Here is a 19,291-nt window from a genome sequence, read left to right as displayed (position 1 = left end):
AGCTCTCAATACGAGAATATCAATCAAATTGGTGTTGGTTATTGGTTATTCAGAGAAGGATGCTTATCCGACTCTTTTCTTGATTGTGTGAATGTCTTATTTTAGGAGATGCAAATACATTTTTACCACCACAATGTGTTTTTGTTAAAAGTTAAAATCACAGTTTAAAATCTCCTCATGGACATTGAACAACCTGATATAAAAAATTAAAAAAATTATCTTTGTTTCCTCCATAAATCCAGCACGTGTGACAACAACGATTTAACACAACCATGGAAATCGAATCTAAATCAAAACTGTACACGCACTTGATGATACTGCCAATGTTACAGCCTGGTCTACAATATGACCCCAGACAGTCAGATAATTCACCAATGAATTTAAAGGCAATTGAAAGTGGTTGACAATGATGTGTTGTGCACTTTCCCCACAGTAATTCAAACAGACATAGTCAATGGATATGAGGCAATAAAAAACATCATGCTTAGTGTGTAAAGTTTATAAAATCCTATCCTAATCAGGTATAATTACGGCTTTATGCATTTAATCAAACTGACACCAGACTTCAGATGACTTCGTCATCATAGCACATAGGCCTTCATATAACAAGTGTGCACAGCACATCAACTCTAGGCTTAGAATGCAATTGGCTTGGTTAAAACCATATGTCCCTTTAAGAGGAAGGAAAGAAATAAGGGTGGGGGGAACGTGAAGCGTGAGGGCAATAGGCTACTTCCTCGTAGCCCCCACAATCAAAACATTATTCGTGCTGCGAAATGGGTGAGTCTGTATCCCCGAAAGGACGTTTTCTAATCTAACACTTGTCGCACAGTGCCGCCCGGGAAGCTCCTCCACGGTCCTGCGTGTGTTGCGCCATGCTTCAGCTCAACGACACGGTGGAGCCGCAGAGTCCGGGCGCTGCGATCCTCCACCCTGCTCAAACCGAGGAGGGGGTCGAGGTGGCATTCACGCCGCCGGAGGCCGGGAGAAGCCTGGGACACGGGGCCTGCTGCCCCCCGTTACAAACGCTGACGCCTTTTCACGTGCACAACCCCACAATCCAAGCGAAAGTGAAGGACTATTTCGTGTTCAGGGTAAGTCGCTGCATCATTGTATTTATTTATTAGCGCGTCGTATGCGTGGGCGTATGTCTCTTCAAAATATCCACCCTCCTCCATACATTGGTAAATAAACAAGCGCATGTAGAAAAAATGACAGTGCTTTATCAGAGCTCAACCAGCACATTATCACTATCAGTACTCTACGCTGGCCTGTCTGAGATGCTGCTGATGACTGATGGTAACTTGTGTGATGCTGATGTCAGCCAGGTAACATCGAGCAGGCTGTGAGCGACATCAGGACCGTGGCACTCCCTTCAGAGGATGGAGAGGTGCTCAGCGTCTGGCTGCTAGTTGAGTGAGTATACCCACGCACCATGTGACCGGTTCATTATCAGCAAGTAGACATATCCTAAAGTGACACGATCAGCTGGAGATGTATTAAGGCGAGACTGCAGGCAAAAACGTGTTTTTTCAAAGCACTGGTCAATTTTGAGACGTTGGGCTATTTTGCTTGCATAACATGTGTTCTTTCATTTGAGTAAAAGGTCCAAAGTGCAAATCTAGGTTGCTAGGTTTGCATCCGGCTATATTTCTCCTATGCAGCCAATTGTGTAAGATCTTAACCCTTGACTTTATCCATGATCTAGATTTTTTGTTTTGCAAAATATTCTAATTTATATTGCCATGCATAGTTATTCAAACATTTCTGAAAAAAAAATTATATGTATTTTTTTTAATGTTGGCAATCAACTGGGAGAGTTTTATAATGATACATGCAAGTTAAAAGTGTTATCTTATTCACCAGTGTTTAGGCCCTAAGGCCAAAGACTAAATGTTTGTCAACAGTGAGCTCCTGGCTGCTTGTCTTTTAGGATGTTGCTCTTTCACATGTGTAATGTGTCACCTAATTATACATGCAGACCATGCAGTCCAAGTTTTTTTAAATTCTGTAGTTTATTATATTTCAATTTTATTTAACCACGACAAAATGTAAATTGGCATATTTGTTTTTTTCTACAGAGTTGACCACTGGAACAATGAGAGGGAGAGACTTGTCCTTATAACTGATAGGTAAGTCAACCAGTATCTTGATTAAAGGAGAAGTAAGTGATATTTTTTGTTAATTTAAGTGCTTTAACCGAATGCACAGTTCATAACACAGGTCATTCAGCTTTGTAATTGCTAGAAAACATTTCGAGAATCCAGCTCATTTGATCCAATCAGGAGACAGAGCTCTATAAAGAGGCAGGTCTCAGGTCTGTGCCAGTGAACGATGACTCGCTGCTCTCCATCACGGCACTATCTGACGAAGACGGCTGCGCGTTCATGTGGTGGTGACGTAGGGACGAGGGAGGGCACCGCTAACTGCAGTCACTGACAGGAAGTTAGCTAAAAAGGACCATATCACTTACTTCTCCTTTTTATATGTTTGAGCAAATGATTCGCCCTATATTTGACATTGCCTGTTGACACGATTTGCCATCTTTTGCTTGCGTGTGCAGGTCGCTGCTGATGTGCAAGTACGACTTCATCAACCTGTTGTGTCAGCAGGTGGTCAGGATCTCTCTCAACGCAGTGGACACCATCTCAGTGGGCGAGTTTGAGTTCCCACCCAAGTCCCTTAACAAGTACGACACAATGTTTTACTTTTCCAACTTCATATTAGGCATTTACTCAAAGTATATTAATGCCAGCGTTAAGAGTCGGACGCGTCCCCTTGCCCTTGCCATAAAAGTGGCATGAGTAATCATTTAATAATGCAGCTGTGATTGAGTTGTTGCTAAGAACTGTTCTGTTCAACAGTTTAAGTTCTGTGATTTATATAATGTTACTGTTATTGTACAATTGGAAGAGATTAAAAAAAGGAATAGACTCTCTCTCTTTAGACATACGTGGAAGAGATGGGACCAATCTGATCTAATATCGGTTTGGCCGTAATTCACAAGTCGGATATCGAACTGACGTCAACGGTCCACATACCAATCCATATTCTGATCAGGTTAATCCTCTTTTGACCACATCCTCCTGCTGTTTCTTTACACGTGTTGCTGCTGCATTAACATACAGCCCAACTTGATTTGTCCTGTTAAGATTTAAGAAGCAGCCATTGTAGGTTTTTGGATTAGATTTTGGATTATTTATCTTGACACCATCCGAAATTATGTCCATGTATGGAAACAGTTCTAAACAGTTAAAATAAATGGCCTTGGAATTCACTTAAATATGCTATGTTCTCCTACAGAAGAGAAGGCTACGGGATACGTGTCCAATGGGACAAACGTCCTCGGGCCTCCTTCTTAAACCGCTGGAACCCCTGGTCCACAGACATGCCCTACTCAACCGTCACAGAGCACCCCATGGCCCAAGCGGATGAGAAGGTGGCCTCCCTCTGCCAGGTATTATCCCTTTAACTTAATAAAGGGTGTGAATGTGTGTGTGTGTGTTGTCTGCTTACTTCACGAGGCAAACAATGGTGACCACTGGTGCTGCTGTTCATTCATGCACAATGGGCAGCAAAAACAGCTCTAGCAGTCAAGAGTCCAACAGGAAACAATAGGCCGATTGCTGCAGGGGGAAAAAAATATATCCCATGATTGAAAGTCCGTTCAAACTGTATAACCAATCCATTCATATTATTATAAACAGTGCAGTCATGGCTTTGGGTATCAAGAGATTAGCTCAAAGCGGTTTGTTTATTTCTTATTGGCAGGGTAACAACATTTCCTGTGGCAGCTTACTGGGGACATGACTGCATTTTCTCATGCACTTGTAAAGTCTCAGTCACTTCCATTATTTCACACTTAAGAGCAGCTCCATGAAATGTTGCATTCATTCAAGTTTTAGTTGTATAGATATATATATATAAATGGTATGCTATGTAATACTAATTACAATAACAACATTATATATAATAAACAATACTATTAATAATAATAATAATAATAATAATAATAATAATAATAATAATAATAATAATAATAATAATAATAATAATAATAAATTATTGGAGGTTTTTTGGAGGAGTGTTCATGTTGTTATTTTTCCTTTACCTGCCAAGTTGGACAACTTCAGGACCCAGCTGATACAGGCAGTAAAGAAAGCCCATAAGGAGCACCCCATCCCGGGTCGGGCTAACGGAGTCCTGATCCTGGAGAGACCCCTGCTCATCGAGACCTATCTGGGCATCATGTCCTTCATCAACAATGAGGCCAAGTTGGGCTACTCCATGACACGCGGCAAAATCGGCTTCTAAAAATCCACTTGTTCCAAATGACAACATGTCTGTGTTACACTGCGCTATCGGAGGGAAGCTCTTCCTCTATTGCAGTGTAACGCGCAGCCTATCCGTGTGTGTGTATGTGTGTAAGTTGCTTCCATGAGATGTCCACAACTCTTTAAGCTGGCGTTACAGACGAGAGGTCAGCCTACTGTTGGTAAAAGACGCACAGCACTGCATGGACTGTCCCATTTGTTTTTGCGGCCCCCAGTCCTTGTCCTCCAAAGAGATTGTAGATTGAGCTTCTTGCCGTTTCATGCTCCTTGTTTAAACACTGATTGACAGAAGGTCAAAACATATATGATGTTTAGATTTTGGTAAAGGAAAGCAAACATCAGTGTCGTTATTTCAGGGTTAAAGATGTGCTCTGTTTACAAGTCAAGAATATCTTCAATGTTTGCTCCATTACAGTGGTTTGAAATTAAGGATTGCATTACTAAGATTGCTCAGCTCCAGCATTCAACTTGTTTATAGGACATTATAAATGACACATTTCTGACCTTCCTTTTCTTACTGGCTAATGTTGTGCTCCATGCTTACAGTTGCCTGTAAGTGACCTGATGTTGACATTGCTCAGAGTAGAAAGCTTATGTACCACTTGAAGAGCTACTATAGCTCAAATGCCCTTATATGTTCCAGATGTGTTATGCAACAAGAGCTTGTGAACCATGTATTAATGTTTATTTGTAAGTTGCCTTAAACGTTCGGTGACCACCACTCATTTTAGGCACACATTTGCACTGAGCTGCGTTAAACTCTGCAGTGGGAATACAGGTTGGGTTACAAAATGAAAAACATGCAGACAAGCTTTGCATCCGTTCATCAGCCACATCCTGTGAGAGGATTGATGTGTTCTTATTAGCATTGTGCTACCAAAGGTAACAGAACAGTTTCTTTCTCAACAGTGCCAATGAATAACTGTGTCCCAAAATGCCCTTCTCTGGTCGTAGAGTGTGCATGTCCCCTGCATGTTGAGTTTGCATGACTGATGATTTTGAAGGGGATAAACCTAATGATTTGTAAATAGTGATTGTTTTATTTATTTACTGTTATTTTGATGCAGTCAATTCAAGAATGGTTTTAGAAAATGAATTTGTCAGTTCTAAAGTACTCTATTGGGGGATTTTAAATGAGATTCACTTGTTATTACAAACAATGTGAAGGTTTCTTTTTTGTTCTTGATGAGTGCAGCACAACGGAGAATAATAAAAGCCTTCATGTTCTTGTCGAGGCCTCAGATCTGCTCATTGTAAAGAAGTGCATTTACATTATGTTTGTACTGTCAGGGACTGCAACCGAGTGATGAAGTCAAAAGTTCAAGTAGCCGTACAGTTCAAGCTTTTATAACTGGGACATCATAGAGATGATTGTACTGCTGGTTTGTGGATTGTATTCTTACTAGAATAAAAAAAAATCACCCCTAGAGAAAAATTACAGCGTCTTCATACTATTCTCTGGTAGTTTGACAAGAGCTGGGCACACAAACTGTTTCTATCAATTGAATGATTTAGATCCACACATTACAGTAACTGGCCTTAAGCGGTGTTATGTATCACAATATTTATTCAATATAATTACACAATTTCAATACATACAAAATATTTCTAACTAAAAAGCACAGTGAAATCTATAAAACTTTGTAAACCTCTATCTTCTCACAGTGTTTGCAACTAGTGCTTAAGTGCGCGTTTTTTTTAAAAAGGTGACATTAATCCTTTCTATGTTTCTCAGGAGGAATGTCATGTCAGGCTTTTCGAATGATTTCAACATATCAGAAAACCTGTTGAGCAGCTACAAAAATATCAACGTGTAAAAGTTGAGATTTGGAGAAGGAGTGTTCCCATCAGCCTTTTGGTTGTCACGTGCACACATTCCCAACCAAGTGTGTATGGCTAGATTAAGCCTGAAATGCAATCCAGTTCTGCCTTGAGACCTGTGTCTCTTTGTGTGCTTTACTTGTCTTCCTGGTCAGTGTCCATGTAGCACAAACACAGCTGATCCTTCCCGAGCAGGATCAGAGAGTCTCCACTGGAGTGCCAAGTGAGGGACTGGACCTGGAAATCACCTGGCAAAATACAGAGGGGGGGATTTGTGATGACTTTAAATCAAAATGAGGATGAAAAAAAAAATTGTGCATCTTACGAATCCACGTTCAACCTTGATCCGTTTGTTAACCCTTAACATTTGTATTTATTCTGACAATTTCCAGTTTGTGTTATATTGTATTCTACTTGACTGATTTCTGAATAAGAGAAATCCATCTTTCAGGACAATTCAAAATGTAGCGCAGGGACACAGATTAGCGTCCCATAGGTTAAAACTGAGATACCACATATTTATTCTATTTGCGTGTTCAATTCTTACTTCGGATAAATGGTGGGATATTTTCCCTTTGAACAGGAAGTAACCAGCAAAACTTAACCCCATGATTTTGAAAGCATTTCACTGGGGTTTGTTACTCTTTAAAACTGAAACAGGGACCTCTTGCTGCCAACATACACAAGTGCCTTGTGCAACTTAAAATCAGCATGATGGGGTTAGAGTGCTCTGGCCCTCCTCTACATCTGACAACACCATAATGGAGCAGTGTATTTCAGCTAATTGATGGTTCTAACATTTGGTGAGGGACCATTTTACCTTCAGTGGGGACTTGGACAGAAACACAGCCCGTTGGAGACCAGAGATAGAGTTTGGTGTTGCCTGTGCACAGTGCCAGCCGCGGTCGTCGGGGGTCCCACTGAAAGCTACGCACGGCCGCTGTCTGCTCAAGCACAGCCGCCAGGCTCATCTTCTGCATTTCCCAAACCCAGACCACACTGGCCATGTTGTCTACGCTCAGAGAAACACAGATGCACATGCAAAGCAACATTCAGCATATAGAGCTATGAAACACTGCAGCAAAAACAGGTTAACACAGATGTTTGTGATGTTTATGAGCAAAATAAATGTGGGAACTGTTATTTACATATAATGCAGTCCTGCCTGCTGGGTTTAACAATGAGGAGACAATTGTATTCTGTGAAGTTTTACCATTTTTGGTGGCTAGATAGCGACTGTCTGAGCTGAATGCCAAAGCAGAGACACCAATCTTGGGGTTTGCTCGGTCCTGGTCTGGTTTGACCACAGGAATCTGGACTGGCAGTGAGCAGATTTCATCTGGGGCAGGAAATGACAACAAATCAGAGTTTGTGTTCAGACAAAGTGGGTACCTTTAGCTCAGTAGTTTAAGTCAAATACTCCTTTTAGAATAATGTCTTAATATTAGCAAAAGCTGACAAACATTTGCTCTGGCTGTTGAAGAGCGTCGTGCCAACTGTGATGTTGTGTAGCGACAGGTCATCACCGCAAACAGCTGGCCTTCTATCCACTTCCTTATACAAGACCTGGCAACAAAGCAGTCAGTCAGTAATGCACTGCAATGCTTTTAAGGCTCATTGTGAAGGCTGGAAATTACTCACAGCTTTTGTGTTGCTGATGGTTGCTGGGTGTTCAAACTGCGTGATTTTCTTCCACGTGATGTGATTGAGGATGCGCACCTGACATGAGTGTATCAAAGTGCTGTCATTTACTTTGACAAATACATACAGTGAATCACAGTGCAGGTGTAAACATGTTCGACACTTTACGTTTGTACAATTCATTATTTGCAGAAATGAATTATATTGTTTCTTTTCAGACAGGTACAATGCCAAATTGGTGGAGTACTTTCTTAAGACAATGTGGCTTCACAATGATAATACATACATTATTATATGTTATTTTAGTTGTGTTGTGTCAAGCTGTAATGTGATATTTTCTATTATAAAGGTCATCATCCATCATTTTTCAAGAGTTTGTGTTCATACTTTTTCATCGTAGCTGCCAATGGCTAAGAACTGGCTGCTGGGGCTCCAGGTCACAGACTTGACACCCAGCGACCACTCGTATGCACTGTAGGTCGAAAGCAACCGGCCGTCCAAGGAATACAGCAACACTTTGTACTGGGGAGATCACACACACACACACACACACATTAAACAATAGTACTATCCATTCATCCTCTTTATGTTCGAACTAGGCTTGGTCAATTGGAATGCAGCACGATGACTCACAATAACAGGTGATTTCTTGCTATTGTACTTATTTTATGGCCGTTACACTATGATTTGTCAGGGGGTCAACGGGTGTAATTTCTGTTCACTACTGTAATGTGTAGTACATGGTCAACAGACGGCAGCTTTGTAGATACAGCTACACTTTGTAAATAAGCTTCATTGACAAATTGAATACTAACACAAAACATAAACATTCGTCTGTCTTACTTGATCCAAATGCTTTAAACTTAAATACGTAATCATTGTCGACCGTGTTTCTAATGCTGCATGTGGTGGTGGTGGTATAACAACGTATCCCATCAAAACAAAGCTAAGCTATCAGAGAAGTTAGCACATCCTATTCTCTTGTTGAATCATGAGTCCGTAAATCACACGACGCACCTCGAGACAGCTATCCCACACTGCTAGCACACAGCCGTTAGGAGACCACTCCAACCCTGCCAGGTCCTGTGTCTCAGTCTCGAAATGCTGTAAATGTCAAATAACTTTAAACGACAAAATTACCTGGAAAAAAAGATCTACGTTTATTTGTATTCATTTGTTAATAGCTCTACTTACCCTGAGTAAATGCCAGTCATCACACACAAAAATACTAACATAGTCTTTGCAGTCACGGCGTTCAGCCAAGGCCAAATAACTGCCGTCCCTGCTGAAATCTATACCTGTGGGTGAAAGATGACAACCCCCAGTTATGGCAGATAATCACATGTATAAAAGAAAAACTCTTACTATGACAAAATCATGTAAAAACAGAGTTGATACAACAATATTTGATGTTAAAAAAGAACAAAAGAACTAAAGTTAACTGAGGAGCTGATAACTGAATATGTAAACCCATCATGGCTCCCTGTTTATTTCATCCAATGCAATTATTTGACAGCATCAGGTCGGTGATATGTAACTATCACGGCCATATTATATAAAAATAAAAATAATACATGGGTCGCAGAACGGCATAGTATTACATGCGGAAAGCGGTAGACCATAATTTTTCCCCGAGCTGCTGACAGGCCTGTTATGAAGAGCATGCCCCATTTACTGAAGGAGGGGCACAGCTGTCAGCAAAGAGGCCTATAGTCTGGCCACATAGCCAGGGTCACAACACAAGGTAAAGAACGGAGTGTTATTCATGGGGCATGCCGAGCCACTGACCCTGTCCTCAGGTACTCTGGGTTATATAGATACACTCATAATAAGTCACAAGAAAAATACTTAAAACAATAATGTTTTTTCATTTTTATACTGACCTTTCTGACATGCTTTGGGATACTTGATGTACGACACCGCTTTGGTGCACAGGGACCAGACGGTGACTCTCACCTGTCAAGGCATCAGAGGAAAAACATACTGTGAATTATCTCCAAGTGAAAGTATGACACACATACCATACAGCCAGGCACAGCAAAGGGCATAAGCACATCCAAGCAAGTGTGTGTGAGAAATACTTGTTTATTGAGGCCGATGCGTGCACAATTTTCATAAAATAGACAAACATTTGGATAAAAGATTCTTGAATCTGGTTATTTTGTGACCAAGATGTGAACATAGTGGATCATTTTACAGTTATTAATACATTTTTCATTGCTTTGTGTGTAATGGCAACACCGATTCTAAATGAACTCAAATATATGTTTGGGACTTTTGACTGCAACCTCTTCTAACTTAGAGCGGATATATACAATGATAATACAGTATATACAGTAATAGCTCATAAGGTAAAATTGAACATTAATCTCAACCATTCTGATACATCAGTTGGGTTCCAAACTAAACACCAAATGCAAAAGAAACATATTGGATTATGGATTGGATTTTAAAGCTAACACTTTGAGACAACTGCATGACCATTTTCGACGTACACCCACTCTACTACACTTAAGTCTACATGATATACATTTTTTTTTTTAAATAGTCTTCTGCGGGTAGATCTTAACTGGGGCTATGAGCAAATGGCCACTCGGTGTCAACAGCTAACTAATGAGAGCTCAATCAACCCATGGTACCAGCCTAATGGGGCCTCTGAGTGCTCCACTACACACAAAGAGTTGTCTGTCAGCTGGACAAATGTAGAATACAGTCCAGGCTACCATGGTCCATCATACTGTTTAACAGCTGTGGACAGAATGGGTTATATTTTTGAAGAGGTGTATGATAGACCACTGGGAAAGATATTAGACAATGACATGGAATCCATCCATCACTAGATGAATTGTCCTGTAGTGTATGTGGAGTGTTACCTATCAGTGTATATCAACAGGGACTGAGCGCATACGTTTAAGGATTGCAGTCACTGACAGTAGTCAAAAAGAGATTATACTATTCAAATTAGGACTTAAGCATACTTTAAATAAACAGATCCCAAAGAATATCTGAACACGCAGCATGAAAATAGGACCGGCCCATTTAGAAGCCAAGATGTAATGTTAGACATGTTTGCTACAAGTGTGACAAATTAACAGCAAGTAGTTTAGCCAAAGTGTTGTGTGCATTCCACCAACCGAGAAGCAGCGCCAAAGAATAACTATCCAGCCGCAAGTCTGCATTACAAAGAGACCACATGTGTTAATGTTCAGTTTTGACAGCAGTCAATCAAGTACCCACCAGACTAACTTCAACAAAGATTGACGCCAACAAAAGCTGGTGGCACTCGGCCAAAAGTGCAGCATGTAATGTCCCAAGGCCCAGTATGTCATGTGGTAAGCTGCCCTTTAAAGATACAAGGAGCACATGACAGTCTTTGAAATGCTGTTAAGAGAATCTGTGGTCAGTACTACTGTACAGTTGCCTGGGTGTTAAGATGTTCACAGAGAAAGCTGTTTCTGCAATTCTGTAATAACAGGCCAAAAATGGCAGTTCTCAAATACATAATGTGTGTAAACATAATACATACATCCGTCTTTTTCAATAGGCCACTGTGCTGTTAACAGTTTTGGAATCTGACCTACAATGAGTTCAATATTTGAGGGCTGATTGACTAACCTACACAACAAAGATGTCTCTTGTTTGGTTCGCTCCTCTCTTATTAAAACACAACCTATAGTTTTAAGTCAATCCAAATAGACAGGGAAAGCAAGCACATTGCTGTGACATTGAGGGTGTTAAATGCATGGCCCTCAATCTATTCCTTTACAGTTCACAGTAGGCCAATATAATGTGAATGCATGCAGCCCCGTTTGATCATGCTTTGAATGGTTAGATGTGTGTGAAATAAATTGGTTATGTGCACTAGCCATGAACAATGTTTAACACATATCTGTTCTCATAGGGAAAAAAAACTTGCCACAACAGAAATGACAAAGTACTGGTTGAAACAAATATGAAAATTCCCATTTTAATTTTAATGTTATCCTTAAAGCACACACAATTATCAAACGATACTGTGCACAGCCATTCCACATCCAAATCTGTGTATTCTCGTGCAATGTAAGCTTGTTATAGAGAAACCTAACTTGGCACCATCACAGCCAGATATTCTAGAGAAAATGTGTATAAATAATAATCATAGTAAACAAAAAATATATTTATGGCCATGAAAAATTAAGCCTGCATTTTAAAATGTGCAGGGCTTTAAGTACTAAAGTGACCAGGCTTTCATTAAACTGTCTAGGCAGACATTTGAACTGGGCCAAGTCTGTCACCTTACTGGGCTGAAGTGTCGACCCTCCTGTCTGGTCCAGACATCCAGCTGTGTAGGCCCTGTAATAACACTTTGCTGCAAACTTCCTGGACTTCCCCTCAGACATTGTGCCATGGCAACCAATATCAACATAGCTCAAACACAAACACACTTACACTTCTAAGATGCTTGCACCCACCACATAGGGGTATGGGGACATCAAGACCCCAAAGGCAGTGTAACTTTATACTGGCTGGAGGAAGGGGACCATGAGCAAAATAGTTGGGAAATGCTTTTCCATGTGGGGTGGTATGCAACAAGATCCTTAGTTGGTAAAGCTACACTTAAGATGAAGTATCCTCACCAAAGGTGAGCAGCAGCTTCGGCATAGCGTCTAGGGACATGCGCGTGGTGTGAAAAGGCTAAACTCCACTACAACAGCTGCTGTTTATCCGTCAGAGATGGGAAAATCCACGTCTGTGCCGGGGTTAACATAACTGCAAAAAGCTATCAGTGCTGGCTCTAATTACAGACAAGTACAATATTTTTTATTTAATTATTTTTGTTTTGATCAACACATTTAGGATTCTTCATTAAGAGACGATTTCAAAAATTCTGACTCGTTTCTACCAAACTGGGTCGTTGTGAAGCTTTCTAAAAAGTGATGGAGGGGCAGAAAATGATTGTTTCATATAGTATTAGGTCCTTTGAGACTATAGTGTAATTGAGAGCTGTACAAAAACAACTTCACTTGACATGTTATGACAAGACCATCTTAAGACACTGGCAAATGGGACAATTGCTGCAAATTGCTACCATCACATCCATTTAGTATTTATTAGTAAGAATTCAAAACAAGAAAACCACAGAATTAGAAAACATTCCCAATAGGACGGCCTGTGAGCAACATGATAACCACGACCAGTTGGAGACAAAGTTACTGACAGCAACCTGGAAAAAAACCTTTCTATCCGCCATTCTTGTTGCACGACTTGGCGAGAGCGAGCGAATGGGCGAACGTATTTGATGCCATATAGGCCTATCTGTCAGCAGAGGATTAGACTGTAGGCATTCCACATAGGAAGCCATCTCAAACCAATATAGCCTATTTCTCCTGTTACAGCCTCATGATTCTACCAAGGAACTGGAGCCTCTCGCAGCCCACGTTTAGTTAGGGGTGAGCTATTGTCCCATGTTGCATTGCAGCAGCTGCCTACGATTGCACTTCAGTCCATTAGTATTGTTGCCAACAATGATACACGTTAGCAATCCCCAGCAGTACTGGCCAAGAATGCTATTGTTAATCCGATCCCAACAATGTAAAAACCATTAGAGAAGTCAAGCTCAATGGTGTCCTTGGCTGGAGTTTTTCCACCCTCAGTTTATCACCCCTCAGCTGGTAAAGGTGGATTACCATGGATGTGTGAGTGGCATGTTGCAAGGTCTCAAGATAAACGATCGCAATTCAAATAGGGGATGACTTGCATGAAGGCTCACAATACATATAGGCTAGGTTTTAGCAACACGACTATCTATTGAACCTGTGACATGGCACTATCCCATTTTTGAAAACAGGTGGATGGGTTTTTCTTAACATATATGCCTCCAAAGCCAGTATGTCTACCTTAAAGTCTAAAAGAACAGCACAGGAGCATTTGGCTGGCTGGGAAATAGGTGCTCACCTGAAGTCTGTCTGGAGCTGACCTGCTACTGAAACCCCTATTAGCACTACAGGCTGAATTGCCAGACCATTCCCCTAAAGTTACATTGTGAGCTGTGAGCTAGAAGTTATTGTGTACCTGCAAATCAGAAAGATCTGTAGATATTCTGTTTGTGTTTAAAAAGCAAACACTGCAGCGGCTAAAAAAAGAGAGCCAGACACATAGGAACACACACACACACAGCCAGCTAAGCAGATTTACAGACACATGGACAGACACACACACACACACACACACACACACACACACACACACACACACACACTCACACAGTGGCACGATCCACACTACAGGCAGCTGTCCCTAAACAAGTTAATATAGCAGGCTGTTTATGAGTGGAGCTGAAATTTTAGCCTGACACGAACACCCGTCTGGCAAGGCCTTAATGAAATCTTGGGCTGGGGTGAAGGTAAGTTCAGTGGGCCCCTTGGCAATGCCAGCACCTACTTTGCATCTGTGAAATTAGTTTTGGAACCTCAACCACAAAAAGATGCTCAGTAACATTGAGCTGGCCTTAACTTGTTGCTCATGTTTTGCCAGGTGAGATGATTACAATAAAACACATGTTATGATTAAACCATTAAACAAATATGTCCAATAAATAATTTCTAAAACATCTGGCCATAACAATGATAAATGAATGTATCTTTAATATTAAGGCACACGTAACAGCTTGACACCTCTTTCCTTACAGCTCAACAGTGTTATCCCAAGCTCTTGACCTGCAATATTCATTTGGAGTGGCTTGCCTAAACACAATTTAAATGCCATTCCAAATATGAAGTAATGGTGAGAGTTGTGGTAGGTTCAAAGAAGCAAACAACCATTATAAGTATTTGTATATCATTATCCAGTACAGCATCAGTGCAGTATAACATGAACAGGTAACAAAAACGGCTTCGATGGTAATATAGACAAGCACATTCATGAAGTGCTTTAGGAAACATTGGTATACCACTAACAATTACCTTCATTATCGATTCATTTCCTTTACATTTTCAACATTATGTGCTTAGTTTGGACTTTAACCTGTCGGACAAAAAGTGTTCTAAAATTCTTAAAATAGTTGTGATCATAAATCTTTTGACATACAGTACATTTAGAAAAATAATTAAATTAATCATTTGAACTTACACCTTAACACCTGTTCATGGGTTCAAAACATGAGATGAGTACAAGTCAAGTAGCACTCTTGACTTTTTAAGAGCAAAGCTATACTGTTCTATGCAGATGCCATTTCTCCTAAGGGACTTCCCATCCCATCCCTTTTTTTTAAGACGCAGGCAGACACAAAGCAGACATGCCACAGACATGTGCACTCCCTGCACCCTTCTCCGGACCAGACACAGTTGTGTGTTGGGCCACGACACCTGTCAGATGATTCCTGGAGTCAGGTTCAGCATGACAGACGCAGCCCACCACGGTGCCCCCGTCATATTACACATGGTCCTAGGGTAGCTGCTAGAGCTCCTCACCCCATGTAACATGCACTAACTATGGAGTTCATTCAAACCAGGAGTCAAGATGCATAGAACGGAACCAAACACATCTTTATTAGTCTGAGTTTCATACTGCAGACCTTTATAAAACAACACTGAACATCTCCAGACTCTTTTTCTTTATGAGCCTGTTTTTGGAAGGAGCAGTCCGTCAATAGTCATTTAACTACAATATACAGGGCCTTTTACATGACACACATTTCAAGTATCTAAAGCAATGAAATGGAATCTCCATGGCGGTAAATATGATTATCCTTGTTAAGTTCGAAGGTCAATATTATGGTATGAAAGAATTTCCCCCTGTCACACCCACTATCCAGGGATGACTCCATTATACTGAGAAAAAAAACCCTGGCAAAGAGAATCTAACTGCAGTACTACTGCCAAACCTGATCTACTGCAGCTGGTTTACCCCAAGGTTTGATTATAACACCCTTAGGTTTTCTGTGGACTATATCATTCTTAAGGCCATGATTACGCTAACAACAATGGTTCCATCCATGCCTATGGGGATACTTGCGGTATTTGCAGTATTTACCTTTATTAACTTATCACAGATGTATTAGTGTAGAGTAAGAGGTGCAGAAATATCAAATCATTGTTTACTCTCCTTGAACAACATCAGCCTCAAAGATCCAGAATCAGTTGGGTCATAACGCATTGATGTACATTGGCATGAGGGCCAAAAAAACGGCAAACTCAGGTCAAGTCGAGTTCGACTTTTAAGTTCCCACCGCACAACATGTTTCATTTGTCCCTTGGATTAATTTAAACTCTAACCATAGACAGAGAGAACATTCATCAACATGTATTTCTTAATTAATACATTAAATCATTAAGAAAGAAAAAAATAATCACCAAAATATGCTTGTTGCCATCTTTGCGTGCCCCCAAAGGGTAACCTGTGGTTTGAGGGACTGCACTGAGAGAGCTACAATTTTCACTAAATGTAAGAAAGAAACAAGGCCTTTTTACAAAATGGCAGTGGATTTGTGGAACAATCTACCAAAGCAGCGCAGGCTGGCTGATTAAATTACTTCTTAAAATGTACTTTCCAAACGTCTACTTACTTTATTTACTTTAGACTGATTGCTTTTATTGTGACATTGTTTTATCATCTATTCATATCACAATTCTTGATTTTGGTAGGTATTATTCTGAATTGAGCAAAGAACATCTCTAACAGGACTTGCTGCTGAGGAAAATACCAATCGTACACTGAAAGGCCACATAGACATTTCACCCATTTTACAGTGGTACTTGAGACTCATGTATGACAGGACACTAACAGGAGGGGAGCTATGAAATCAGGCTGAATACATGTATCATAGAGGGGTGGGAGGGCGGAGGGGCGGTCAAGAAAGGCTCTGGTGTCTGGCTATTTTCAGGTCCCCGTTCGTTATGGGGCCAGCAACAGTTGAAACCAGACAAGCATATGAATGCATGCACCCATGCTCGCACCAACTTCACACTTACATGGAACTCGGTGGTGTTGAGAATGTGACGTCCGTCTGGACTCCAGCGCGAGGAGAGCAGTCCTATTGAGCCCTCATCAATCTTACAGTGCCAGTCCGGCTGTTCCAGAGACCAAACCTGCAGGGGAAGAAAAGAGAGTGACAGAAGAACAACAATCAGCCATCACCGATCGGTCATCACATCCCTCACACACACGTCCTGTACCTGACTTAAATTGATTTCAAACAGTAGGAAACACTTGAGCATCAGAAACCATGAAAGACTGGTACTGGATACCTTTCCAACGGTAAGCTACCTGCGCCGTGATGCACATGAAACTGAAATTACACTAACATGCAAAACTGCAGTAAGTATGACAAGCTATGTCAGCCAATTAGGATTTTAAAACACGAAAGGGCATAAATTCAATTCAAGTTCAACTGCCCAATATTGAAGTGAAATTGACCACCTTAAACTCAAAAGATTACCGGCGAACATACAAAAGATTTGTTTTAAAGACTCGAGGAAATGTTATTTTGGCATTTGATTCAATTGTTTTAAAATGTTGATAACACAGGATGTGGTGAATTATTGGCATTGTGACCTTTTAATAATTGTGTTCAAAATAAAATTTGCACTGCTATTCATCTCATGTTTACCTATTTCAAAAGGAGGCCTCTTATCTATCAGACACTAGGGTCAATTATTTTGATTTCTAGGCAACACAACTTCATCCGTGTAAAATGTGTCAAAGGGAATACCAAAATTAGTGAAGCCTTACAAGATGCCTTCATATTGCCTATATTGTCTGACCAATATTGAAAATATTTCACATCACTCTTTGAATAAAGGCAAAAAACATAAATCCTTTTCTGTTACGTATAATAAAGCACTAACAGTATTAATTTAAGATTGACTGCGACTACTCAGGTATACGACTGATCACCAGCATTTAACTATACAGTACATGCTCACATTTCTGTCCTCTTCTCAAAGCCTACCTGTACTAGTCCCCTCTTGTACATAGCACAGAGGATAAAGAGAGAGTCAGAAGACCAGTCCATGTGGGATATCTGGTCCAGGCAGGTGTAGAGCTGCAGGATCTGAAGTGTGCTCACATCTCGCACCACCAGCCTGTACTGCACACAGGTAGCCTGAGAAAGAGCCAGGTTAGAGAGACTTCAATCACACTTCAATTGTATCTATGTGTGACCAGCAACCTCACCAAGGGAATTAAAGCAGATTCAAAGTATTATTTCTAAAACATTATACTATATTCACAACAAAAACACACAATATCAAAAATAATGTAATAATGTTCAAACACTTACCAAATATTTCCCATCTGGGGAAATTTTACAAAGTTGATTGGACTGCTTGAAGACCTCAGAGAAATTCATCTTACAATCAAAACTGTTCCTACACATGAGAAATGTAATTATCATGACATGTATGACATTTTTTCTTTTAATAAAAAAACCCAAATCAGTTCCTTCAAATTTTTAAATCCATGACTGACGCAGTAGTTTCCAATTGTTAACACGAGATGGCGCCATAAGTCCGCCAAATAAATACATCACACAGGAGGAAACATAAAAACATATTTACATTAACAGAAACGGGTGTTCTCTCGTGCAATAACTATATGGGGACAATACTTACCTGTGTTTAAAAAATAATAATTAAGTCTATTTCAAAACACAACCTAAACACAGAGAACTGAGCCACAGGTAGCTCAGTTAGCATAGCTTGCTGACTTGCAATTATAAGAAGTAGCTAAAGCAAAATAAAACCTCACATTAACCCAGTCTAAAGTACGACTTATTTGCCACCGTTTGGGCATGCTGTCGATACGTTTAAATTGATGTCTGAGCCAGTGGGTAGGAAGAAACCAACATTGCATGCTAAAGGTACGGTTAGCTGCTAGTTTGTTGTCAATGGGCTCATTCAACACTATCAATAGTAAAACGCTACTAGCAACTTAGCAGGCGGCTAACCTTTCATTATCTTCACACTCAATTGTAAGACTTACCTCTGATAGCAATTACGTTGCTTTCGTATGTCTGATGAGAGACGACAAAGGTCCCACAAGCAGTTTAGAAAAGTTTTTTCCTTCGCATGATTGTCTTCGCTGTTGATTAACTGCTAGTTTGTTTGGTCGAGCAGATGACGTCACATCGGTGCTGTCCAATCAGCGTCGGTCTGTCGCCTTCTGGGAAATGTAGGTCATTATTGTGCTTTATCTTTTTTCCTGCGCGTGTTTCAAACTATTAAAGAGAAATATATGCAACAATGTTATTTTTATGATAAGTATGTTATTGTATTGTTGGCTAGGAATTTCACATTATGGAGGCTCACGATATACACTTTTTTATAGCATAATTTTCATATACTGTAGGCATAGGCCTATAAAGTATATTCCCCCACTGAATATTTCATCCTCAGGCCTAATCTGTGTTGTTTTTTATTCAAAGATACCTATCTTGCAGGCGTTGCAGCCTATGTACAAAGTAAAAATCTGCTGAACTTCTCTACTGTAATACCCCCCACCATTATCCCCCTGAGCTG

At 40.4% G+C, this 19,291-nt stretch overlaps 2 protein-coding genes across 3 annotated transcripts; one reads left to right on the top strand and one right to left on the bottom strand.

The window, feature by feature from the left end:
* The first annotated feature begins 742 nt into the window (after positions 1–742).
* Positions 743–4,444, top strand: tprg1l (tumor protein p63 regulated 1-like). The gene is made up of 6 exons (XM_080030811.1): positions 743–1,094; positions 1,325–1,416; positions 2,082–2,132; positions 2,564–2,689; positions 3,304–3,457; positions 4,120–4,444. Exons 1-6 carry the CDS (start codon positions 876–878, stop codon positions 4,312–4,314), a joined length of 837 nt encoding a protein of 278 aa, XP_079886937.1. The 5' UTR covers positions 743–875; the 3' UTR covers positions 4,315–4,444.
* A 1,459-nt stretch (positions 4,445–5,903) lies between these two features.
* Positions 5,904–18,876, bottom strand: wrap73 (WD repeat containing, antisense to TP73). 2 transcript variants are annotated; one of them, XM_080030932.1, is made up of 13 exons: positions 18,756–18,876; positions 18,055–18,142; positions 17,725–17,877; positions 16,745–16,861; positions 9,680–9,752; positions 8,991–9,094; positions 8,814–8,900; positions 8,184–8,318; positions 7,797–7,874; positions 7,619–7,721; positions 7,369–7,494; positions 6,976–7,167; positions 5,904–6,403 (listed from the first exon to the last, which is right to left on the bottom strand). In XM_080030932.1, the coding sequence occupies exons 2-13, from the start codon at positions 18,121–18,123 to the stop codon at positions 6,291–6,293; spliced, it is 1,350 nt and encodes a 449-aa protein (XP_079887058.1). In that variant the 5' UTR covers positions 18,124–18,142; positions 18,756–18,876; the 3' UTR covers positions 5,904–6,290. The 2 variants fall into 2 exon arrangements, with proteins under 2 accessions (XP_079887058.1, XP_079887059.1); XM_080030933.1 differs by having other exon boundaries at positions 8,991–9,088.
* Positions 18,877–19,291: the final 415 nt, after the last annotated feature.

The sequence above is a fragment of the Ammodytes marinus genome, assembly GCF_949987685.1.
Source record: "Ammodytes marinus genome assembly, chromosome: 7".
NCBI classification, from domain to species: domain Eukaryota; kingdom Metazoa; phylum Chordata; class Actinopteri; order Uranoscopiformes; family Ammodytidae; genus Ammodytes; species Ammodytes marinus.
The sequence above is the reverse complement of the archived record's forward strand: the minus strand, read 5'-3'. Positions and strand labels throughout refer to the sequence as shown.